A 23446-nucleotide genomic window follows, 5' to 3' on the forward strand; every position below is an offset into this window, starting at 1 on the left:
AATAAGAGTAAAATTGAACAAAACATTAGAAGTTGTTCAAAATAATACCAGATGTGAACCAATTAACTGAGAGTGAATTGTAAACTTTATGTAAGTAAACATATTTTATGGAGAGAAATGTTTAGTCTGCAGTGTGCTTTGCATGGATGGAGTGTTCAAGTGGAATTAAGATACTACTTCAAATTTCATTAAAACTTAAATTGTTTTCACACCAGACAAAGATTCCTTTCACATAGGTTGCTTGTTATTTTTTTTAAAATTGCTTTTGGTTTTTGTGTTCCATTGCAGAGCATCATTTAGACTCTTTGCAGTTAGTGCTACTAGTAGTTTTAAAAAGTTTTACTGTTAGATGAGAAAAATGTCATGACTTTGCCTCAAATTTAATTGTTTAATTTAAGTTGCAACCAGGCCAATCCTTCAGTGTTTTTTTTAAGAAACAGAGAGGCCCCTGTAATCTGACACTCATCAGCTGATAATGGCATTATAGTTTTTAGAGGCTCTTGGCCTGCCTCAAGTCATCTTCACTTATTTAGGATTCCTGTAAAACTATTCGGAATACTCCAGTTTTTTTCTGAACCTTTGTAAACAGTTTTCAGCTCCCAGCACCTAATTAGATTCTAATCAAAATCACAAATTATATTCTTTGTGAATGTGACCATGCTATCACTCCTTGACCTTTTCGACCTTTCTACGAATTTGACATGGTCGACCAGAGCAGCGTCCTCCAAATACTCTCTTCCTCTTTGCAGCTAGTGGAACTGCTCTTCTCTGGTTCCATTTCTATAATCTTAGGCTGAGAATCACCTTCAACCTCCTCTTCATGTGTCTTACTTTGCTACCCCTGAAACCTCCTAAGGATCCATCCTTAATCCCATCCTGTTCCTCATCTACTTGCTGCGTCTTGGTTACATTATCCATAGACATCAGTTTTTGCATGTTTACTGGTGACATCGTGTTCACAAAATTGGTCTCCTATTTGACCCTGAGCTGAATCTCTGACTCCTTGCCCCTCCACCAGAAAGACCATCTACTGCCACTTCTTTGACATTCCAATATCTGACCCTCCCTCAGCCCATATTATGCTGACCCCTCATCTGTACTTTAATCAACTCCAAACTGAACTATTTCACTGCTTTCCTGGCACGCTTTCCATCCTTCCATAAACATCAGCTCATCCGAAGCCCTGCTGCTTGTATCCAAACCCACATCACCTATCACCAACTATCCTTGTGTTCATTGACCTGCATTGGTTCCTGACCAATTACTAACGGAAAGATTACCACCCTTGTGTACAAATCCCTTCATGCTATCTCTGTAACTTCCTCCATTCCAACTTTCTGAGAACTCCACCATCTTATGAATACACCATTACCTTTAGCCCATCATTAGCATTTTGTGCTTTCAGTTATCATGGCCCTCTCTAGAGTGGAGTTCCCTCTCTAAACCTCTCGGCCCCTACATCTCTTTGTCCCTTGATGACTTTTCTTAAAACATACCTCTGACCAATCTCTTTGTCACCCCTCCTGATTTCCTCTTCTTCAGCTAAATGTCAGGTTTAATTTGATTGCATTTCGATAAAGTGCCAATGAACCAAGGGTATGCTATAAATACCGGTTGTCATTGAATGAGAGCGAAAGCTAATTTTGAAATATTTGCTAACGTTTGTTGTGAAACACTCTATTTAGTGTTTAAAATGTGAAGGGGTTGATTTTCATAGAATCATAGAATTTACAGTGCAGAAGGAAGCCATTCGGTCCATCGAGTCTGCACCGGCCCTTGGAAAGAGCACCCTACTTAAGTCCACGCCTCTACCCAGTAATCACATAAACCCAGTAACCCCATCTAACCTTTTGGACACAAAGGCAATTTAGCATGACCAATCCACCTAACCTGCACATCTTTGTTCTGTGGGAGGAAACCGGAGCACCCGGAGGAAACCCACGCAGACATGGGGAGAAAGTGCAGACTTCACACAGACAGTCACCCGAGGCCGAAATTGAACCGGGGTCCCTGGAGCTGTGAGGCAGCAGTGCTAACCACTGTGCCACCGTGTCACCCCTTTTCATTGGTTTAAGATAGATCCTATACAAAAGGGGTTATTTTGTTCTCTACCATAGCATGTTTACTTACTTTGACATAATTAATGATGCCTTTTCTTAACTCCATTTAGGTATTAGTCCTAGCACTGATGACTGTGGAACTTTTTGGAATGATGGGCCTCATCGGGATAAAACTGAGTGCAGTTCCTGTAGTGATCCTCATTGCCTCTGTTGGAATAGGGGTGGAATTCACCGTTCACGTCGCTCTGGTATGTTAAATGAACTTCATTCACTTTTACTTTAGTTTAAACAGAATGCAAGAAGGGCACACAACCTTCCAACGCCCCTCTCTGGCAAAAAAAACACTGAACTAGAATCACAGAATGACAAAGAAGGACAAAAGGAAGCCATTCGACGCATCACGTCTGCACCAGCCCTCGGGATGAACAATTCACTTAGTGCCATTCTCCCCATAACCATGCACATTCTTCCTTTTCACATAGCAGACTAATTCCTTTTGAATGTTTCGATTGAACCTACCTTCGCTACACTCTTAGGCAATGCATTTGAGATCTTATCCAGTCACTGCATGAATACGTTTTTCTTCTTGGTAAGTTCGCGGATGACACCAAGGTTAGTGGAGTGGCAGATAGTGTTGAGGATTGTCAGAAGATACAGCAGGGCATAGATAGGTTGGAGAATTGGGCAGAGAAATGGCAAATGGAGTTTAATCCGGTCAAATGTGAGGTAATGCATTTTGGTAGGTCTAACATAGAGAGAAATATACCGTAAATTATAAAATTCTCAGCAAATAGAAAGTCAGAGAGATCTGGGCGTGTAGGTCCATAGATCTTTGAAGGTGGCAACACAAGTGGACAAGGTAGTCAAGAAGGCATACAAAATGCTTGCCTTCATTGGACAGGGCATTGAGTATAAAAACTGGCAAGTCAAGCTACAATTGTATAGAACCTTGGTAAGGCCACACTTGGAATATTGTGCACAATTCTGGTCAGCACACTATCAGAAGGATGTGGAGGCTTTGGTGAACATAGGGTGCAGAGGAGGTTTACCAGGATGTTGCCTGGTCTGGAGGGTGTTGCTATATGGAGAGGCTGAATAGACTCAGACTGTTTTCATCACAAAGACGGAGGTTGAGGGTGACCTGATTGAGGTCTACAAGATTATGAGGGGCATGGCTAGAGTGGATGGGCAGGCACTCTTTCCCAAGATGGAGGTGTCAGTCACCAGGGGATGTAGGTTTAAGGTCCGTGGGGCAAAATTTAGAAGAGATGTGCGAAGCAGATTTTTTTTACACAGGGTGGTGAGTGTCTGGAACGCGTTGGCAGAGGAGGTTGTGGAAGCAGATACATTAACGGCGTTCAAAAGGCACCTTGACAAACACATAGATAGGATGGGTATAAAGGAGTACGGCACAAGGAAGTGCTGAGGGTTTTGGCAAAGGTTGGTAGCATGACTGGTACAGGCTTGGAGGGCTGAAGGGCCTGTTCCTGTGCTGTATTGTTCTTTGTTCCTGGTTCTCAAATTGCTTTTGTTTCTTTTACCAGTTACTTTAAATATGTTGGCTCTCATTCTCAATCCTTTCATGAGTGGGTCTGTCCAAACCTCTCGTTGTTTTGAATACCTCTGTCAAATCGCCTTTGTTTTCACTTCTCCAAGGAAAACAGTCCTAATTTTCCCATTCTGTCTTCATACCTAAAGTTCTTTATCCCTGGAACTATTCTCGTGAATCTTCCCTGCACTCTCTCTAATGCCTTCACATCCTTCCTGAAGTGTGACTCCCTGAACTGGATGCAATACTCCAGCTGAGGCCAAACTAGTGACTTCTGCAGGTTCAACATAACCTCTTGCTTTTGTATTCTATAACCCTCTTAATAAAGCTTAGAATACTGTGGGTGCGATTCTCCGCACTCACGCCGGTTCGGAGAATAGCGGGCCGCGCATATTTTCATGGCGACGCAGGTCCGACGCCCTCCCGCTATTCTCCGAACCCCGCACAAACTACACGTCGGCATTCCCGGCAAAGGCCTCGAAAGCCCCCCTGGCACGACCAGAATCGCTACTTATTGGCCCCCCACTATTCTCCGGCCCCGATGGGCCGAAGTCCCGACGTCATCACGCAATGTTTTCACGCCGACCAACACACCTGCTTTTCAAGTTCGTCAACCAGTCGTGCTGGCTGACGAGAGCTTCGAGTAGGTCAGCGCACCGCTCAGCGCACCGCTCAGCGCACTGCTGGAGTCTGGCCACAACGGGGAAGGCATCCCCGAGAACGGGAGGGGGGTCCAGAGTGGGGGAGACTGGGGAGAGTGGGGGAGACGGAGGGGGGAGTGGGGGAGACGGAGGGGGGAGTGGGGGAGACGGAGGGGGGAGTGGGGGAGGGGGGAGTGGGGGAGACAGAGGGGGGAGTGGGGGAGACGGAGGGGGGGAGTGGGGGAGACGGAGGGGGGGAGTGGGGGAGACGAGGGGGGGAGTGGGGGAGACGAGTGGGGGAGACGGAGTGGGGGAGACGGAGGGGGGAAGTGGGGGAGACGGAGGGGAGGAGTGGGGGAGACGGGGGAGACGGAGGGGGGGAGTGGGGGAGACGGAGGGGGGGAGTGGGGGAGACGGAGGGGGGAGTGGGGGAGACGGAGGGGGGAGTGGGGGAGACGGAGGGGGGGAGTGGGGGAGACGGACGGGGGAGTGGGGGAGACGGGGGGGGAGTGGGAGTGGGGGGGGGTAGGGAGAGAGTGAGCGAGTGACCCGTCCAACCCAGGTTATAAAATGTCTGCCACCATGCCATGGCGTGCCGGTCACGAGGACACGGCCGCTGGTTGCCCTGTGGCTTACGGCCACAGGCCACTGACGCACCGGTGAAGAGGACGTAGTTAACTGCCCGTTGGATGCAGAAAGTGACCAGGGGTTAGGCTGCCCGCGTGTCAGCAGCGCGACCAGGCCACCGGGACACACAGGTATCCCGTGGCAGGCGGCTGCCGAGGTGACGACTAACCTCCGTCTAACATGTCCCGTTTCTCTGCCCCCCACCACTCTTCTGTAGGTTAGCACAATGTCTGCGAACAGAACGGCTATGTTCTGCGCAGTGGTTGGGGCCGCTGCACTGCATTTTGAGATGCAGCAGCATCCACACCCACAACCCGCAGTGGCTGCAGGGCTAGCTGCAGCAGCAGAGGGACGGGCTGAGGAGTTGCCAGTCGTCGAGCAGCATGGGGGGGGAGGAGGAGAGAGTGAGGGTGCAGCCACGGCGCCAGAGGCGACGACCAAGGCCGAGGGTGTACCGTGCCCGGATCTCTTTCCTAACAATGACGGACATCACCTGCAGGAGGAGACTCCGGCTGAGTAGGCGGACGGTGATACATATCTGTCACCTCGTGGCGCACCTCACCCCACGTGGAACGGGGGGAGGACACGCAATCCCGGTTGCCATCAAGGTGAAGGTCGCTCTTAACTTCTATGCGACCGATTCCTTCCAGTCTCCGAGCGGGGACCTCTCCGGGATCTCCCAGTCATCGGTCCACAGGTGTACCCGGGATGTGACCGACGCCCTCCATGCCATCGCCGACCGCTACATCACCTTTCCCGAGGACCGAGCAACTCAAGACTCACGAGCTCGTGGATTTGCCAGCGTGGCCGGGATACCGATGGTGCAGGGGGCAATCGATTGTGTTCACGTGCCCATGCGCCCGCCTGCAGGGGACAGGGAGGTGTTCACAAACAGGAGGGGGACATACTCCATGAATATCCAGGTGGTATGCGACCACCACATGAACGTCTGTGCAAGGTTCCCAGGGAGTGTGCATGACTCCTACATACTGGTGCAGTCGTACATCCCTGCGATGTTTGAGGGACGTCCCCCCCGGCTGACGGGCTGGTTGCTAGGCGACAGGGTTATCCGCTCAGGTCTTGGCTGATGACGCCTATACGGAGGCCTCAGACCAATGCGGAAACCCGATACAACGAGGCCCATGCAGCAACCAGGGGTGTGGTGGAGCGCTGCCTTGGCCTCCTGAAGATGAGATTCAGGTGCCTGGACCGCTCCGGAGGGGCCCTGCAGTACCAGCCTGACAGGGTCGCTCGCATTGTTGTGGTCTGCTGTGCGCTGCACAACATCGCGATGCAGAGGGGAGATGACCTGCTGCAGGAGGCGGAGGGAGAAGCCAGTGGCAGTGGTGCCAGCACAGAGGAGGAGGAGGAGAGGGAGGAGGACGAGGAGGAGGAGGCTGGCGGAGTGGCGGGCGCAGCACGCAGACACGACCCAGGTGCTGGTGATGTCAAGGAGGCGGCATGACGGACCCGGCGAGGACGGCGGGCAGGCGACGCCTTGGTGGCAGCACTGTTCACGCGTCGTATGCGACGTCCCCGCTGAACACCAAACCACCACCTGCATCGCTAGTCGTGCAGAGGGTCAACACACAACTCCCCCCCACCCCTTCTCAGTGTACGCTGCTCCACTTCGACATCACCCTTACCACTGGGTCCAGACGGTATGGCATAACATTGATGGCTGCGTCAGCAGGCGTAATCAGTGCCATGTGGAATGATGACAGCCCGCTCTGCGAAGAGCTGTGAGCCCAGAATCGTTAGAGAGAGTCTGACCCATGGCAATAGCTGAACCATCCACCTTGGTGGCCGCTGAGATCGTCACGGACACTCCATCACGTGCCCGCGTGGGCTAGCTGTGGGAGGGGGTGGGGGGGGAAGGGACTGCACACCCGGCACCGAAGTTTCACCGCTCGTCAACCCCAGCGACACTCGGTCACCATCACGATTCCTGTGGCTGTGGAACAATCACACGGTATTACAATTAAGGTGGAACAGTGCGTTTAATGTGAACAAAAATTTACAGGTGCCCTAGCCCCTACAACTAAACTGTGCCCTTCACCCGTGCCAACTTACTCAGCGTCTCTCTTTGTTGCCTTACGGGCCCTACCACTACGTCTAAGTGATTCCCCAGATGATACAGCAGGAGTGGAGGAGGACTGCTGACAATCGCCCCCTTCGACTTGTTTCTCCTTCGGCAAGCGTTTCCCGGGGCGACCCGGCCTTGGTGGGCCAGGCTGCTCTGCAGGCGTCTCGGGTGACGTGCTACCCTGCTCTGCCTGCTGCCCACCCGATGCACCAGGGATGGGACGGGGGAGGCCGAGAATTCCGGGACGTCCCGTGATGGAGTTAATGGGACGGGCCCCGAAACCTCCTCCTCCCTCGGGGAGCCCGGTGGCCCCCGGGCTTCACTTTGGGACAGAGGTGCAAGCGGGGAGGTGCCCCGTCGCGCCACCGACACCTGGCGCTGCCAGTCCTGGAGGCCTGCAACGGTATCCACCAGGATCCGAAGGTTTGCAGAGACGGAGTCCAGGGAGTTAGACATTCCCGCCAGGGACTGTTCGATTTCAACCTGTGAGTGCACGACACCATCCAGCACATGTGTCAGGCGGTTGATGCTCTCCGCGACTGACTGCTGGGACTGTGCCATCGACTGCTGTGACTGTGCCATGGCGTGCTGCGACTGGGCCATGACCTGCTGAGACTCGGCCAAGGCCCGCAGCGCGCCGGCAATGTCGTGTTGGCTCTGGCGCATTGCTGCCTATGAGAGGGCAACCCTGTCCAGGGCCGAGGATGACGCGTGCACATTAAGCCCAACGCCTTGCATAACCTGACCCATTGCCTCCACCGTGGATGCCACCCGTGCGGTGTCAGCCTGGGTTGCTGCCATGAGCGGCACCACTCCCTGCTCCTGGACGCGGTTCGACTCCTCTAACAGCGTCTGCAGAGTCTGGAAGACAGCCCTCATCCCGTCATTGTCTCCCTGGGTTTCTTGATGCATCGGCTGTGCGGGTGGTTTGAGAAAGTCCAGGAACTCGGAAAACGTCAGGGAGCCAGCTGCATGCTGGGCTTGGCCTGGCCTCCGCCAGTCCGGGCCTCTCAGCTGCTCCGACCTCCACCTGCTGTACCTGCTCAGCTGTGATGTGCGACCCAGACTGGACCAGGAGCCTCATCACTAAATAGGCCAACCGGGGTGAGTGTCTCTGGGATTGTGGATGGTGTGGGAGATAGCTGTGCGGCAAGCTCGAGGTCGTCTTGGGTTGACGCCTCCTCTATGTCATCGGCCCGCTGAGAGGCCGCAGGGTGTTCGCGGGCCATTTCTCTCTCTTGCTCTGTCGCCGCCCTCTGGGCGTCCTGCTCCACAGATTCAGTTGGGGAGGATGGGACTCCCCGCATATCGGGCACCCTCTGTTGTGCGGCCCTGGGTGAGGTGGGGGCAGATTCCTGTGTCCGCCTGGAGGCAGACGGCCCTGGTCGTTCGGCATCACGTCCTAGGGAAGAGAATGAAACGGGTTATTTAGATTCGCTCGGCCGGGCGCTGGATGGTCCCAGTGGGCAGGGTGTGAAGGGACAGAGGATGGGGGAGGTGTCCAAGTGGGCAGAGTGTGTGAAGGGACAGAGGATGGGGGAGGTGTCCAAGTGGGCAGAGTGTGTGAAGGGACAGAGGATGGGGGAGGTGTCCAAGTGGGCAGAGTGTGTGAAGGGACAGAGGATGGGGGAGGTGTTCCAGTGGGCAGAGTGTGTGAAGGGACAGAGGATGGGGGAGGTGATCCAGTGGGCAGGGTGTGTGAAGGGACAGAGGATGGGGGAGGTGTCCAAATGGGCAGGGTGTGTGAAGGGACAGAGGATGGGGGAGGTGTCCAAGTGGGCAGGGTGTGTGAAGGGACAGAGGATGGGGGAGGGGTGAGTGTTTGTCATGCAGGGTTGTCTCACTTGTTGCAGCTCCGCCAACCTCGCATTGCGCGATCTCCCGGGTGGCAGATCCCCCAACAGGGTCCAGTGCCCTCTGCTCAAACGTGGTGAGGGGGTGCAGGATGGGCGAACCCCCTCCAGTCTTGTTCCGCTCACGGGTGTTGTGAGCGGTCTTGTCCTGTTGGGGGAGGGGGCATAGGTAGATCATTACAATACGGCAGGTATCAGCAGGCCGTTCAGATACTGGCACAGTTTGGGGGTCAAGTTGTAATAAGACCATTGCGTCTCTCCACGGGGGCCAGAGCGCTGGGTCTGTGACTACTTTGTGAACCACCCTCAACTCACTCTTCCCCAATCCCCCTCCACCCCCCGTGCCGGGGGGGGGGGGGGGGGGGGGGGGGGGTGGATGATTACGTAAAGGGGGGAGGGATGGTTGTGACCCGGGGGCACCCTCTTGGCTCTTACCCTGGCAGCCCTGGTGAGGTCCTGCATCTTCTTCCGACATTGGTCTGCAGAGTGAGGGGTCTGCCCCACAGCACTGATGGCAGCAGCCACCTCACGCCAGGCCTGGCGCACCGCACTGGCAGGGTGGCGATACCCTCAACGCGGGCAGATGATGCCCCTCCTCTGCTCGATTGATTCGAGCAGCGTCTCCACGTCAGCCTCAACGAATCGCGGTGCTGCTCTCCTGAGCTCCGACATCCTGGCCTAGTTTCTGTGCTCGCCCGCGCCTTTTTACGGCGTCGGGCGGCCTCACGTGGGCGTGTTTGTAGCGTCGCTGCGTTCCGGCGTCATCGCGCACGTGATTGACGCGGCCCCGTTCCTAGCCCATTTCCCGGACGTGAATACCTCGGGAAATGGGCCGTGTCGGGCCGTCGACGGCCGACTTCGCGATTTTCCGTGGGTGCGGAGAATCGCGCCCACTATGCTTTATTAGAGACACTCTCAACCTGTCTGGTCACCTTCAATGACTTATGCACATAGACACCCAGGTCCCTCTGCTCCTGCACACCCTTTAGAATTGTGTCCTCCGTTTTATTTTGTTCCTCCCATGTTCTTCATACCAAAATGAATCACTTCACACTTATCCACATTGAATGCCATCTGCCACCTTTCCACCCATTCTACCAACTTGCCTATGTCCTTTTGTAGTTCTACACTAACAGTTCACAATATTTCCAAGTTTTGTATCATTTGCAATATTTGAAATTATGCTCTGGACAACAAGTTCTAGGTCACTGTAGCTCAAGCAAAGCAATGGTCCCAATACATACCCCAAATACAAACATTCTCCTGCTCAAAAAAACATCCATTGATCCATCCATGATTCCCACACATACTTCCCTCAGTAACCGTGGGCGGAATTCTCCGACCCCCTGGGGGGTCGGAGAATCGCCCGGGGCCGGCGTCAACCCCGCCGTGGCCCGAATTCTCCGCCACTCGGGAATCAGCGGGTGCGGGAATCGCACCATGCCAGTCGGCGGGCCCCCCGCGGTGATTCTCCGGCCCGCGATGGGCCGAAGTCCCGCCGCTGACAGGCTGTTCCCGCCGGCGGGAATCGAAGCATGTCTGGTATTGGCGGAACTGGCGGCGCGGGCAGGCGCCAGGTCCTTGGGGAGGGAGGGGGGGGAGGGCGCGATCTGGCCCCAGGGGTTGCCCCCACAGTGGCCTGGCCTGCGATCGGGGCCCACCAATCGGCGGGCGGGCCTGTGCCGTGGGGGCACTCTTTTTCATCCGGTGAAGGCCATGGCGGGGGCGGAAGAGACCCCCTCCCCTGCGCATGCGCCGGTATGACGTCAGCAGCCGCTGACGCACCGACGCATGCGCGGACTTCCGCCGGCCGGCGAAGGCCTTTCATCCCCAGCTGGCGGGGCGCCAAAGGCCGTTCGCGCCGGCCGGCGGTGTGGGAGCCACTCCGGTGCGGGCCTAGCCCCTCTCCACACCTTTGGAGAGGCCTGCGCCGGAGTGGTTCTGCCACTCCGTCCCGCCGGGACCCCCCGCCCCGCCGGGTAGGGGAGAATCCCGGCCGTTTTTATCTGATCTGGTCCTGGTGCCTACCCTATACCACCTCCCTATTGATATAAAGGAAAGTAAAGTTGCAAATAGTCCCAGATGACCAAATGCTGCTTTCCAATGTGAGGGGGAGAGCTGACTGATGGTGATTTAACTGGAGGATCACCACACCTTAGGCAAGGCGCAAGGTTGAGAAGGTGAGGCCCTGGTGAATAACCTCAGCCGGTACGAGAACTGAACCCACGCTGTTGGCCTCCTTCTGCATATCAAACCAGCTGTTCAGCCAACTGAGCTAACCCAATCTTTTTAAAACCCTTCCAGTGTCTGAATTACTTCCTCTTCAACCATGACCTTGGTAGCATTTTTCTTCCTTGTTAAAGCCGTGGACTATATTTTCAAGTTTTGAGTACTCCGAAAGATCTTTGGATAGTTGGTATTAATTATGTGTAGAAATTGCTAATAGAAAAATTAGTGGTCATGGTTAAATCATTTAAGTACATAGGAAAAGTTTTCATGGTCATGTCCAGGGAGTTGATTTATATTTTAACTCAAACAAGATGAAGTGGAATAGTACAGAAGCTGCAAATAAATTACAGATAGCATCATATTTACAGTGGTCTCGCAGCAAACATCTTGAGACATACCTGAAGAAAATCCACGTTTTAAATAAAAAGCTATTAAAAATATTTTGTCCAAAAATAATCATGAGATAATACCCTTCCTACACTGGGATTAAATGAGAGTTGTTTAGATGCATTGTTTAGACCAGAGGTATATGGGTAAAATCTTGTGGGACAACAGGAGTTTCGGTTTCCAGCTGGAGAGCTGTACAGTGCCCCGTGTTGCCTCTTTCTGGCAAGGCCACCCAACTCTGTGGCACTCGGACATTTAACAAGCCAGCGGCAGGCCTCCCTCCATGATCAAAGACACGGAGAACTGCGGGTCAGAGGCTGACAGCTCATCTGCACTCAGCAGCACCACCAGAGGTGGCGCTACACCCCATTCCAGGACTCAGATGGAAAATGGACCCAGACACAAGTGAATGATGGCGGGAAGGGAGTTGCAGGGTAGTATGGCAGGGGAAGGATGGGAAGAAGGTTGGGTACATGAGCAGAGAGTGATTTTATGGCAACCCCCCCCCCCCCTCCATCCCACTGCTGGGTTGCTCACTCAGGCACTGAGAGACTTTGAATTAGATACCCTGGATGGGCGCCTGCAAACAACCTCACATAGGTTTACCAGTCATGTTACCCACATGTAAGCCCCTCCAGTGGCGACAGGATGAGGCCCGTAAGTGGACCTTGATTGTCCACTTAACGACCTCACTTGGTCGGCAGAGCAGTAAGGCTGTCCAGGGGCTTTCCTGTCATGGACTGAATCGAGATGGAGGCAGGAAGTGGTAGAATCCCCATCTGTCCTCTTCCGCCCAATTAAATACACTGCGCTACAGAGGGTTGGCATATTCTCAGTCTAGTATGGACTGACTGTTCAACTTTGTGTTTTATACTCGTACACACTAGCATGAGTAAAGACCATTGTTGTTCCAATACATTAACTCATCCAAGGAGGCATCCAACAACATTTTGGAAATTAGAAGCCAGCTATAACTAGAATCAGATAATTATTATGAATCACTGTGGAATCCTAAATGACAGTAAATTTAAATAATGCTCAGTATGTTGAGAAAAAACTCGGGCTTTACATGGTGGAGGAATTGAGGAGCCAGCAGTCATGTAATTTAATGTAATATAAAACTGTTTAGGTGCCATCTTGTTTCTCATCTGAAAACCCTTTTTTGTTGTAATATATAGAGACTCTGGGCGCAATGTAATGGGGAAAAAACAGAGTCCCACTTTGGCCTCATTAAGCGGGGTGTTTCTCGGAGCCTGCAGTGCCAAGAACAACCCCCGATCAAACAGGAGTCTTTTTTTTGGCCACGACGAGGAACACCCTGCTGAGGCTGCACTTCATTTCCTGTACTGATGATCTCGACTCATAGAGTAGGAAGAGATCTGGGTGCCATTTTTAAATGCCACCCTGATCTCTTGATCCCCACCCCTAATCGTGGCCTCTGGAGCCCCAAATGCCCCACCTTACCTGTTAGGGGATCCTCAATCCCACCTCATAAGGGCATCCCTGACATGGGCAACCTGAGCACCTTGGCACTGCCAGTTTGTCACACTGGCTGTGGCACTGCCAGTGCACCCAGGTGGCAGTGCCAAGGTTCCTGGGTGGCAGCAAGAGTGCCAGGGTACCACCCTGCCCATAGTCCTACCATCCGGGGGCCTCCGATGCCATGGAAGATCATGTTGTGCATGGTACATGTTTGTGCATACCAGTGCTAAGCGGTGCCATGGTGAGGTTTCCCAAGGCGGGCATTTGTTACCGGGTCTTGGGAGAATCCACCGGCGACATATTTAAGAGAGCCTAACAGCTCACTTAAATATGTAAATCTGGATGACGCTTTGTGCGGGCGAGATCCAGATTGCGACGTCTTTCTCGCGAGTCTCTCGTGAGATTTAACAGCCTCGTCGCATCACCGGGTTGGGTGCGATGAGGCCATGCCATCGCATCCTCTGTTGAATTTACAGGGGTCCACCCAATCTTCTGTTGTAACTGCAGCATAAGAACTCCACGTAGCTCAGAAAAATGGTGATGTAAATTTAACCCCTCTATCTTTGGTATGTGGGTTATCCAAAGATTTTAATAAAGTGTCGCCATTTTTCTTGCTTGGCTGAAATTAATCCACAGTATTCAGTCTGTCACACAAACGAAACAGTTGCTGAACTGTTGGGTAGTTCTTTCTCAATTTTGGTACACATGAGGTCTGATTGTATTGATCTTATTGCCTGCAGGCATTTTTAACTGCCATTGGAGACAAGAATCGGCGGGCAGTTCTTGCATTGGAGCACATGTTTGCCCCTGTGCTAGATGGGGCCGTGTCAACACTCCTTGGAGTTCTCATGCTTGCTGGATCTGAATTTGACTTCATCGTCAGGTAAGCAGTTTCCCATTTTCATGGCTAGTATCCGTGTTCTGTTCCTCACTGGCCAGGATTCTTCGATCTGAGTTCACTCTGCCACCGTAGCCAGTGAGATCAGAGAATTTGGCGCTCAGCCAAAATTCAATTCACTGCAGTGGGACTGGAGAATCTGCCGGTGTGAATGGTCGAAGAATTCCGGCCACTACCCATCTATATTTTGAGCTGCATGGCCATTTCTTTTTAAATCTTATGTCACTCTTTCTGTGGCATTATATTGTAAACGACTTTTTGTCTGAAGTTTTGTTTGTGGTAATTAATTGGTTGAAATTCATTTTACCAATGTGTGCATGATGTTTATTGATTGAAACCACTTTACCTCATCTACTATTAACTCCATTCTAAAGGCCCAGGCTTTGGTCCTTTATAATTTTAACAATGGAATTAGAATGATTAATTTGTCATAACTTTTATATGTTATATTACCACATAATTATATCAAAGTATCCTGAATTTTAAGAATGTAAGATGCCACGGTTGTAGCTGTGCAACAAAAATCGAAGCTCACAACTTGAAGGGAGTTGAGGTGGAGAAAGAGAAGCAGTAGAAATGGACAAATACATCAGGAGGGGATTTGCCGTGCTCTCCCATGGCCTGTTTCTCTGTGGCCGGAGGCAGCCCGCTGTTGGCTGGAAGTCCCGCCGCTGTCAGTGAGATTTCCCATTGAACACATCCCATGCCGCTGGCAAACACACAGTGGTGGTGCACCGTCGGTGGGACAGGAGGATCCCACTGGCCAGAACAACCAAAAAATACCCTCTTTCCAGTGTCAGATCATCTGGTTTACTGGATGCAGCTGTTTTATTTACCATTTTGAGATGAAATTTCCCCCTATTTCTTTGTATAGAAGTTCATTCTTTTTATCCTTATGAAAAAATAATATGAAAATTGCCCTAATTTCTGTACTTTCTTGGATGCATATTTCTGGGTAGGCACTGAAACTCTGTGAACATCACTACCACGTCCTGAAGCAAAGTTGGCTGGAAGCCAACTTGCTTGACGCTAACCCATCCCACAGTCATAAGGCACTGTTGGCGGGTGAAATTGTCTGACAGTGGGACCTCTGTCCCTCACTGGGGAGGAGCTCTTGCCCTCGGGAGCTACCAGACCATTAGACCGGCAATCCTGGTAGTGCCAAGAACTCTAGTGGTCGCTGCCAGAGCTGCAACCAATTCCAAGAAGAAGATGCAATGGGATTCCAGAGGAAGTTCAGGTTATTGGGTGAAGAGGGTTTGGCCTGCTTTGGGGTGCAGGTATTTTGTATTAGAGAATGGATGGATAGGAAGAATGTGGGGGATACTATCTTAGGGGGTGCTGTTCCCAATGCACAAAGGGCGCTCCCCGAAGATAGTAACTCCTTTCCTTTTTTCCCTTCTATTAAAAACGTTTTAACAAGAACATCCTGTCCACTCCCACCTGACTGACTGCCCATGTCAACTGTCTTATGGCATGAACAGCGTACTATTGGTTCGTTAAAAAGCTCAATTGACCCTTTATGAATTATTTAAATATATGGACAGCTGCCAATGTTGGCTCCGCCGCCTACATGTTATGGGAGTGAGCTTGGGAGTGAGAGGGAAACTGATGGGTGGAGTGGGCATGCAATTCCCATTGAGTTGGCCACACACTCCACAGTAAACTGCAGAATTTCGCTGTCCAACAAGTAAGCCGATACATGCTATCTAACATGCTTTGGAAGTTCCCTTGTGGACAGTCCAATGCCTTCAACAAGTTGCATGTGTACAAAAATTGCATTTGCTTAAAATGTTGAGTCCCTGATGTCTGTCTTCGTCCCTTTCAGCTGAGCTCACATGTGATCAAACCCTCCTGTTTTAATTTTCTTCCCTTCTGAAGTTATGGACTCATACTAATGTGCAGATCCACAGAGGATCTCCAGCACCTCACACGAGTGGTCATTTTGCGGGTTTAAGCTTGGACGTTAAAGACGTGATCAAACCAAATGGAAACTATGTCCCATAGCGTGTGCGTTAGCCACGTGTTTCCCGGTGTTCGAGAAACACAATGCTAACGCAAATCTGGTTAGATATGGGGCCTCGGCAGGGACTGAGCGGCTGAGGCCACACTTAGTCCCGTTCCCTGCACTGAGGAGCCCCACTCGCCGAAAATCCTCAGTGCATGTTTTGAGCCCCCGGCATTACCCCTGAACACCCCCAACCCGCATATAAGGGGGCCCTCTAGCCCCCCCTGCACCTCCCCCACCACCGCACATGTGCACAGGGCACCCTGCAGTGCCCAGGTGGCACCAGCAGTGTCCGGGTGCCATGCTGCCCAGAGGGCAAGCAGCTGGGGACCTCCGATCCCTTGGAGACCATGTTGCTTTTCGGGCGCAGTGTGGCTGGTGTTCACGCCCTAAATGTCAAATTGTTACTTGATAATGAAGGACATCACAGAAGAGCCTGATCCTGTTCTTTATTCGATAACTCCACAGACAACTTTCCCTTAGAGTCACTGGATAGCGATCAGGAATGGGATCCCATTTCCCTTTCCAACTAATACATATTTTACATATTGTAGCATACAAACTGCTGCTTCTTGCTGAGATTAGCTAACTCGGCATGCAATGAAAGATTGCCATGCCCAAATTCTATAAATTAATCATTAAAAAAAACCCAGTACAGACCAGGGATCAAAGATGTTCTGCAACTGAACCAACTAAGGAAATGCAGCCTGGTTTTTAACTACCAATTTAAGTGGATACATTGCTTTTTTTTTTTGCAGTTTATTGATTTTGTATTTAAAATACAATTTTGGTGAGGGTGGGGCCTAATTCTAGCCACTACACAATTGGCAAGATAGAGAGAGGAGGGAGTCAGTAAGCCAAATAACTAAGGCAGTTTAACTAATGAAATATATTTGAAGTGATCAGACATGACATGCATAGATAAAATGGTTCTATAATATATTGCTGATATGTCACATTATATGAAATTTTATATTTCATATTGTGTAGTAATGACAACATCTGCATTTTGTGAATTTAAAGACAGGCGGATGTTTGCTGCTCAACTTAATGCATTCAATATATTTAAACAATAATTGTGTATTTGGACATAGTGAAGGTAACTGTGCTGTACTGCTGCACAATAAAAGACTGATCCTTAATTTGAGCGAGTCCATTAAAAACATACTCAAGGTATTTGGAGTCATTACTCATAAACGTGTCCATAAGTTTAGTCTTAGTCCCTCCTGTGCTTTATACCAGCTGGTAAGACCTCTTGTTAAAAGCTTACCTTGGTATTTATGAAATCTCTCCGTTCACAATCTTGAATGGTGGGAATGGTCAACCACTTGGATGCTTTTTCTTTTTCACCAGCATTCTAGCTTTTATTTTTAAAATGGTTGACGTAAAACAACCGTATTCATAATGTTAAATTGTACTACAAAAGATTTAGTTTGCAGTGCAATGATGCTATTGTCTGAAGTGTTCTTATCAAATACAATGCTAGAATCTGCCATAGAACTGGCAGCTAGAATCTGCTATAGAACTGGCAGCTAGAATCTGCTATAGAACTGGCAGCATTTTGAAGCAGAATGCTGGTTTGGCTTTATAAAGGATTGCAATTTGAGCTATTTCGTAAAACTAAAACCCAGCATCTCTGAGGATTGTAGGCAGAAAGTTTTGATTAGTGTTGTGAGAGGAAACCTACTTGATACACTTGAGATTTAATTAGTGATTCTGTTGTGAGATGCAGCAGCATTTCACAGTGGATTAGCTGCTTGAGACTTTGCTTCTCCTGTCTCTAGACTAAATTGTTTGAATTCTGCACTCTTTACTTCATTTGTTTGCTTCTACTGGGTTAAGGTAATGGGGCCCCTTTCATTGTGCATGTTGTATGGTACTGTTCAGTCATTCAGTTCACGTTCCATATTTTTGTGTGTGTGTAACAAACTATTCATGAATAACAGTCCATACTATGTGTTTGTCAATAAAATTAACAAACTAACATACTGTTCTTTTTTTTTTGGTCAACTAACACTGTTGTTGTGGGATGTAGCCTCACTGATGTAAAAGGTAAAGAATCATTGTGGTATTTTCTGACATGAAGGTTTGAGTTGTAAATGACTTTTAAAATGCAATTAGCTTGACATAAGTAAGGAAGTTTTTAACATTAATTGCACTACTCTTTGCAACTATTACAGGTACTTCTTTGCAGTCCTAGCTATTTTAACAGCTCTGGGTGTTCTCAATGGATTAGTACTACTTCCGGTTCTTCTTTCATATTTTGGACCATATCCTGAGGTATTTTTTTCTCTTTTTGTTTCATGATAGTTCGACCATATTTGGACTTCAGAAAGTTATTAGCAGAAAATAAAGATTTATTCCCTAATTATGTATTCTTAACGGAGCCAGGCCTGAATGGAGCAGAGTCAGAGAACTAGCATGACAATGTGGTAGTCCTATGTCTGACCCACACACCTTCAACACATAGAACTGGAAGCACAGAATTGCTGAATTCATCTTAAAACAACATGAGTTACTAGGGAACCAGATAGGTGCATAAATGATGAATTGGAAAATCGCAGAAAAGATTTTTGTTTTAATTACAGTCTATATTCTTCATGAAAGAAGCTAGATTTAGAGTGCCAGAGCTTAACCGATGCATAAAGCACCAAATGCCTTCTTGACCCCTACCTAAATCCATAAATCTGTAAAAAAAACAATGGAAAGTCAGCATTATAAATGGGGATAATGCTGGACCGATTAGAATGTTTGTGCCCTATTCTTTGAGCTACAAAGAACAGAGAAGATTACAGGCTATTTCCCATTAGCCTAGCTGAAGGATAGGCGTTGATTTGGCAGGTGCTTGCATAACTCCACAATCAGGTGAACCTAAAATAATCGGGATCAGGCGTAGTTAAGACTACCAAGGAGGGAAGAAATTAAAAACATAAGAATAATACTTGAGGTTAGCTACCCAATCCTTGGTGTAAACAAAGTCTAAGTGGTAAAAACACATGCATATTTGACAGATAGCTGGTCTTGAATTAATTACCAGACCTGGTTTCATCATGTCAAACTTCATCGTGTCTTGTTTTCCTTAGACAAAACCACTCCCAAGATCATTCAGGCAACAGGTGGGGGATCAGGGCAAGCTCAGAAATTAGACATCCTATAATAATATGACCATAATGAACATAGTACGTGTGCCTTGTATTATCTTTGGAAAGAGTTAATGTTCTGCAAAGAGCCACGTAACTGTAAGAGCTCTCACCAGGCCACCTCTGTACTCAGTGTGAAAGAAATGTCGCTCAGTGTTACAACTGACTGGATGTGACAACAGTGTGATGAACACTAGATGAGGCTAATTACTTTTTGACATATTTGGCTCCTAGGTTTCACCTCTCGATGGGAGAACCCGACTGCCTACTCCATCACCAGAGCCACCACCTCGGGTTGTGAGGTTTGCCGTTCACCCTGAGCAAGGGAATAATGGATCTGATTCTTCAGATTCTGAATATAGCTCACAGACTACGGTTTCCGGGATCAGTGAAGAACTTCAGCATTATGAATCGAATCCCAGCTCTACGGCATCAACCCATCAGATCATGGTGGAAGCAACTGAGAATCCTGTCTTTCCCAGATCCACAGTATGTGAAACTGGACCTTGCTTTCTTGAAAAAAACTTCTTGCCAGTATTTGAAGTTTCAGCATTTTCTTTTAGCTATCTATCATTGCTTTAATTTCATCTACAATATTCACCCATAACATGAAATTTCAAGTTATTTGAAGTTAAAGGCAATGCATTGTTACTTATAATGTTTGACCAAAGACCATTATTTGCCAGTGACACCTATTTCTTTTTTACTTATTTGTTCACGGGATGGGGGCATCGCTGCTGGACCAGCATTTATTGCCCATCCTTAATTGCCCCTTGAGAAGGTGTCAGCGAGCCACTTTCTTCAACTACTGCAGTTCAGTGGTGTAGGTACATCCACAGTGCTATTAGGAAGGTCACCTGATGAAGGAGCTGCGCTCCGAAAGCTAGTGATTCAAAACAAACCTGTTGGACTTTAACCTGGTGTTGTAAGACTTCTTACTGTGTCCACCTCAGTCCAACGCCGGCATCTCCACATTAGGAAGGAAGAGCTGGGATTTTGATCCAGCGCCAATGAAGGAATGCTGATATAGATCCAAGTCAGGATAATGTGTGGTTCAGAGGGTTACTTGAAAGTGGTGGCATTTCCTATGCATCTGCTGCCCTTGTCCTTCTAAGTGATAGATGCTGCGAATTTTGACGGTGCTGTGGAAGGAGCTTTGTTGAGTTGCTGCTGCGCATCTTGTAGATGATACACCCTGCTGCCACTGTGTGTCAGTGGTGGAGGGAGTGAATGTTTAAGGTAATAGATGAGGTGCCAAGCAAGCGGGATGCCTTTTCCTGGATGGTGTCAAGTTTCTTCACTATTTTTGGGGTTGCACTCATCGAGGCAAGTGTAGAGTTTTCCATCACGGTCCTGACTTGTGCCTTCTAGATGGTGGACAGGCATTGGGGAATTGGGGGTAAGTTATTCACCACAGAATTCCTTCCTTCTGACCTGCTCTTTTAGCCATAGTATTTCTATGGCTGGTCCAGTTCAGTTTCTGGTAAATGGTACTGGTGGGTAATTCAGCGATGGTAATGCCGTTGAATGTCATGGGAGATGGTTACATTCTCTCTTGCTGGAGATGGTTGTTGCCTGACACTTGTGTGACAGTAGCATCCCGCTAGTTGAAAGTATCACTTGTGTAGCTACTGCTTAGCAACTGCATGGAATGACAAGTTTCACCTGTTGCTTCACCTTTTGAGATACTTTACCATTCAAGGGTAATTTGAGGTAGACTGGGCATTTTTCAGGTCTGAAAGTGGGAGGCTTGGGCCCTTTGTGAATATACAATCTTTACAGCGAGAAATAGTCTGATCAGGATAAAATTATTGCATCCATTTCCTTCAAATTCCTCCACTTAAAAAAATTGGAAAGGCCTAGCAACTATATTTAAAGTTGATGTCTGCTTACTGCTTGATGTGGTTTATGGACATGTGTTTTGCCTAAGGCAATTGCGTGATTCCAGAAACCGGATTCCATCAGGGACAGCTTCTGTGATGATGTGCATTTTAACATAACAATAGGAGATCTTTAGGAACATTAAAGGGCCTTTCTCTTTTTGCTATTCACTATGATTTCTCAGCATTATCTCTTCTCTCTCCAAAAATACATTGAATTGTTTCTTGAAAATATTTGTCTAGCTACTTTAATGGCTTTCCCAGGTTACTTCTTCTAATAAATACCTTTAGGGATGAGAGCATTCTGCATGACTTTTGTCCAGCCTCACTCAGGCTTTTACCAATTTAAAATAGTTTAAATGAAGTTGTGTTATAAATTGTTTATCAAGTTACAATGCAGCATAATAGTAAATAAATTGGTATGTGCAAGTATTAATAAGTCACATTGTTTACAGGTTGTTCAGCCAGATTGCAGATTTCATCGACCAAGACCAAGGCCATCTCCACAACAGGATATTAAACATCAACAATCCCGGAGGAATTGTAGGGACCACAGTTTGGAGGCAAGGGAAGTGTTTCGACCGCCTCCTTGCAGACCACGCACGGACGCTTTTGAAACTGCTCATGAAGGGCATTCCAGACTCAGCAATAGGGATCGACAGAGTCACAGATCCCGTTCTCAGAAGACTAGGAACCCAACATTCACTGCCACTGGTGCTGCAGCACCAACATACTGCCAGCCTATCACTACTGTGACTGCCACAGCCTCAGTTACTGTCGCTGTGCATCCTCCCATACCCAACCAAAATGTATTTGGAGGGTACCCACATTATGAGGGGTACAATGAAACTGATGAAGGAGCATTTGTTGATCCTCATGTGCCTTTTGATGCACGTTATGAAAGAAGGAACTCAAAGGTGGAAGTTTTAGAGTTGCAGGACGTTGAATGTGAAACACAGAGCAGTGGGAACAGAACACATTAGGTATGTTTCCTACAGATATTCAATGAAAGGTGTATTACTGCTTAAAGTATTATGAATCATGGATAATTATGTCAAATTTTGGGCTAACTAAAAACTGACAAAATAATTGCTTGATGTCACTTTGTTATTTCACAAGTTAAATTTGTTTTAATAATTCGTAAATGTAATTAGGTTGGAACTAAATAAAGTGTAATTAATTTCTGTTTATGTAATATCAAAATAATTTCATACACCAGGGGCGCGATTCTCCTCTGCCCAGGCTGGCACCCCCCGCGATTCTCTCTCTCTCCCCCCCCCCCCCCCCCCAAAACACGACACGCCGCTCGGAGAATCACGGGTCGCCGTGTTTTACGACGACCCGCGATTCTCCGGCCCAGATGGGCCAAGTGGCCTGCCGTTCCCAACCTGTTCACACCGGCGGCAACCACAGCTGGTTGCTGCCGGCGTGAACATAGCGCGAAAGGTGAGTTTGGGGCCTGTGGGGGGCGGAGAGGGGATTGAGCACCACGGCCGTGCTCGGGAGGGGACTGGCCCGCGATCGGTGCCCACCGATCATTGGGCCAGCGTCTCCAAGAGACGCACTCTTTCCCCTCCGCTGCCCCGCAAGATCAAGCCGCCACGTCTTGCGGGGCAGCGGAGGGCAAGATGGCAACTGCACATGCGCGGGTTGGCGCCGGCCAACCTGCGCATGCGCGGCTGACGTCATTTGCCGCCGCCGGCCGTGCCATTATCTGCGGGCCGCCTTGACGCCAGCGTCAAGGCCTGACATCCGAGTTCCACGAAACGCCACTCCTAGCCCTCCGGAGGGGGGAGAATAGGGAGCGAGGAGCGGCCTCCGATGCTGGAGTGAAACACTCCGGGCGAAATTCTCCCAAAACGGGAGAAATCGTCAAACTGCCGTAAAACCCGGGCGGGTTTTACGGCATCGCGCCCCTTCCCGACGGGGGACCGATTCTGGTCCCCCGTCGGGGCTAGCAGCCCGACGTCGGAGGCTCCGACAAGTCGGGCTTAACGAAAATCGTTAAGCCCGCTTGTCGGACTTAGCGCCGGCTGACGCGTCATATGACGTCAGCCGCGCATGCGCAGGTGGGAAGACTCCACCCGCGCATGCGCGGGTGACGTCATCGCGTTTTTGCGCGAAACCCGCGCATGCGCGGTCCGGGTTGCCCCTCAGCCGCCCCGCGTATTGATACTGCGGGGCGGCGGAAGGACAAATAGTGCGCGGGCATCGGGCCCGCTGCCCGCGATCGGTGGGCACCGATCGCGGGCCCATGGCACCCTTGGCACGGCCGTGGTACTGCCGTGCCAATCGGTGCCATGGTTATTTTTTTCCAGGTGGTCACGACGTTTTTACGAACGGCAGGACCAGGTGTGTTTGCCGTTCGTAAAAAGGTCGTAAAGGGCTGGGACTTCGGCCCTTCTAACAGCTGTGAATCGCTGCCGGCCGTAAAAAAACGGCGGCAGCGATTCGTGTCGGGATTTCGGCGGGGGGGCGGGAGAATAGCGGGAGGGCGTCAAAAAAGTCGGGAAGGCCCTCCCGCTATTCTCCCACCCGTCGTGGGGGGGGGAGAATTTCGCCCTCCAGGTTTCACAACGGCGTCGGCCATTGCGGAGAATTCTGCC

At 49.7% G+C, this 23446-nt stretch overlaps 1 protein-coding gene across 5 annotated transcripts in view; it reads left to right on the forward strand.

Annotated features, from left to right (window-relative positions):
* The window catches only part of ptch1 (patched 1), a 104159-nt gene that overhangs the window by 77562 nt on the left and 3151 nt on the right, over nt 1-23446 (forward strand). For 4 of the 5 annotated variants that reach the window (XM_038804796.1, XM_038804794.1, XM_038804795.1 and 1 more), the window contains exons 19-23: nt 2171-2308; nt 13655-13797; nt 18001-18100; nt 19195-19449; nt 21296-21823. In XM_038804796.1, coding sequence (XP_038660724.1) covers nt 2171-2308; nt 13655-13797; nt 18001-18100; nt 19195-19449; nt 21296-21823 — 1164 coding nt within the window. Of the gene's footprint in view, nt 1-2170; nt 2309-13654; nt 13798-17855; nt 17873-18000; nt 18101-19194; nt 19450-21295; nt 21824-23446 lie in introns of those variants that run through there. The other variant, XR_005461588.1, reaches the window with a different exon arrangement.

The sequence above is a fragment of the Scyliorhinus canicula genome, chromosome 8 (genome assembly GCF_902713615.1).
Source record: "Scyliorhinus canicula chromosome 8, sScyCan1.1, whole genome shotgun sequence".
NCBI classification, from domain to species: Eukaryota; Metazoa; Chordata; class Chondrichthyes; order Carcharhiniformes; family Scyliorhinidae; genus Scyliorhinus; species Scyliorhinus canicula.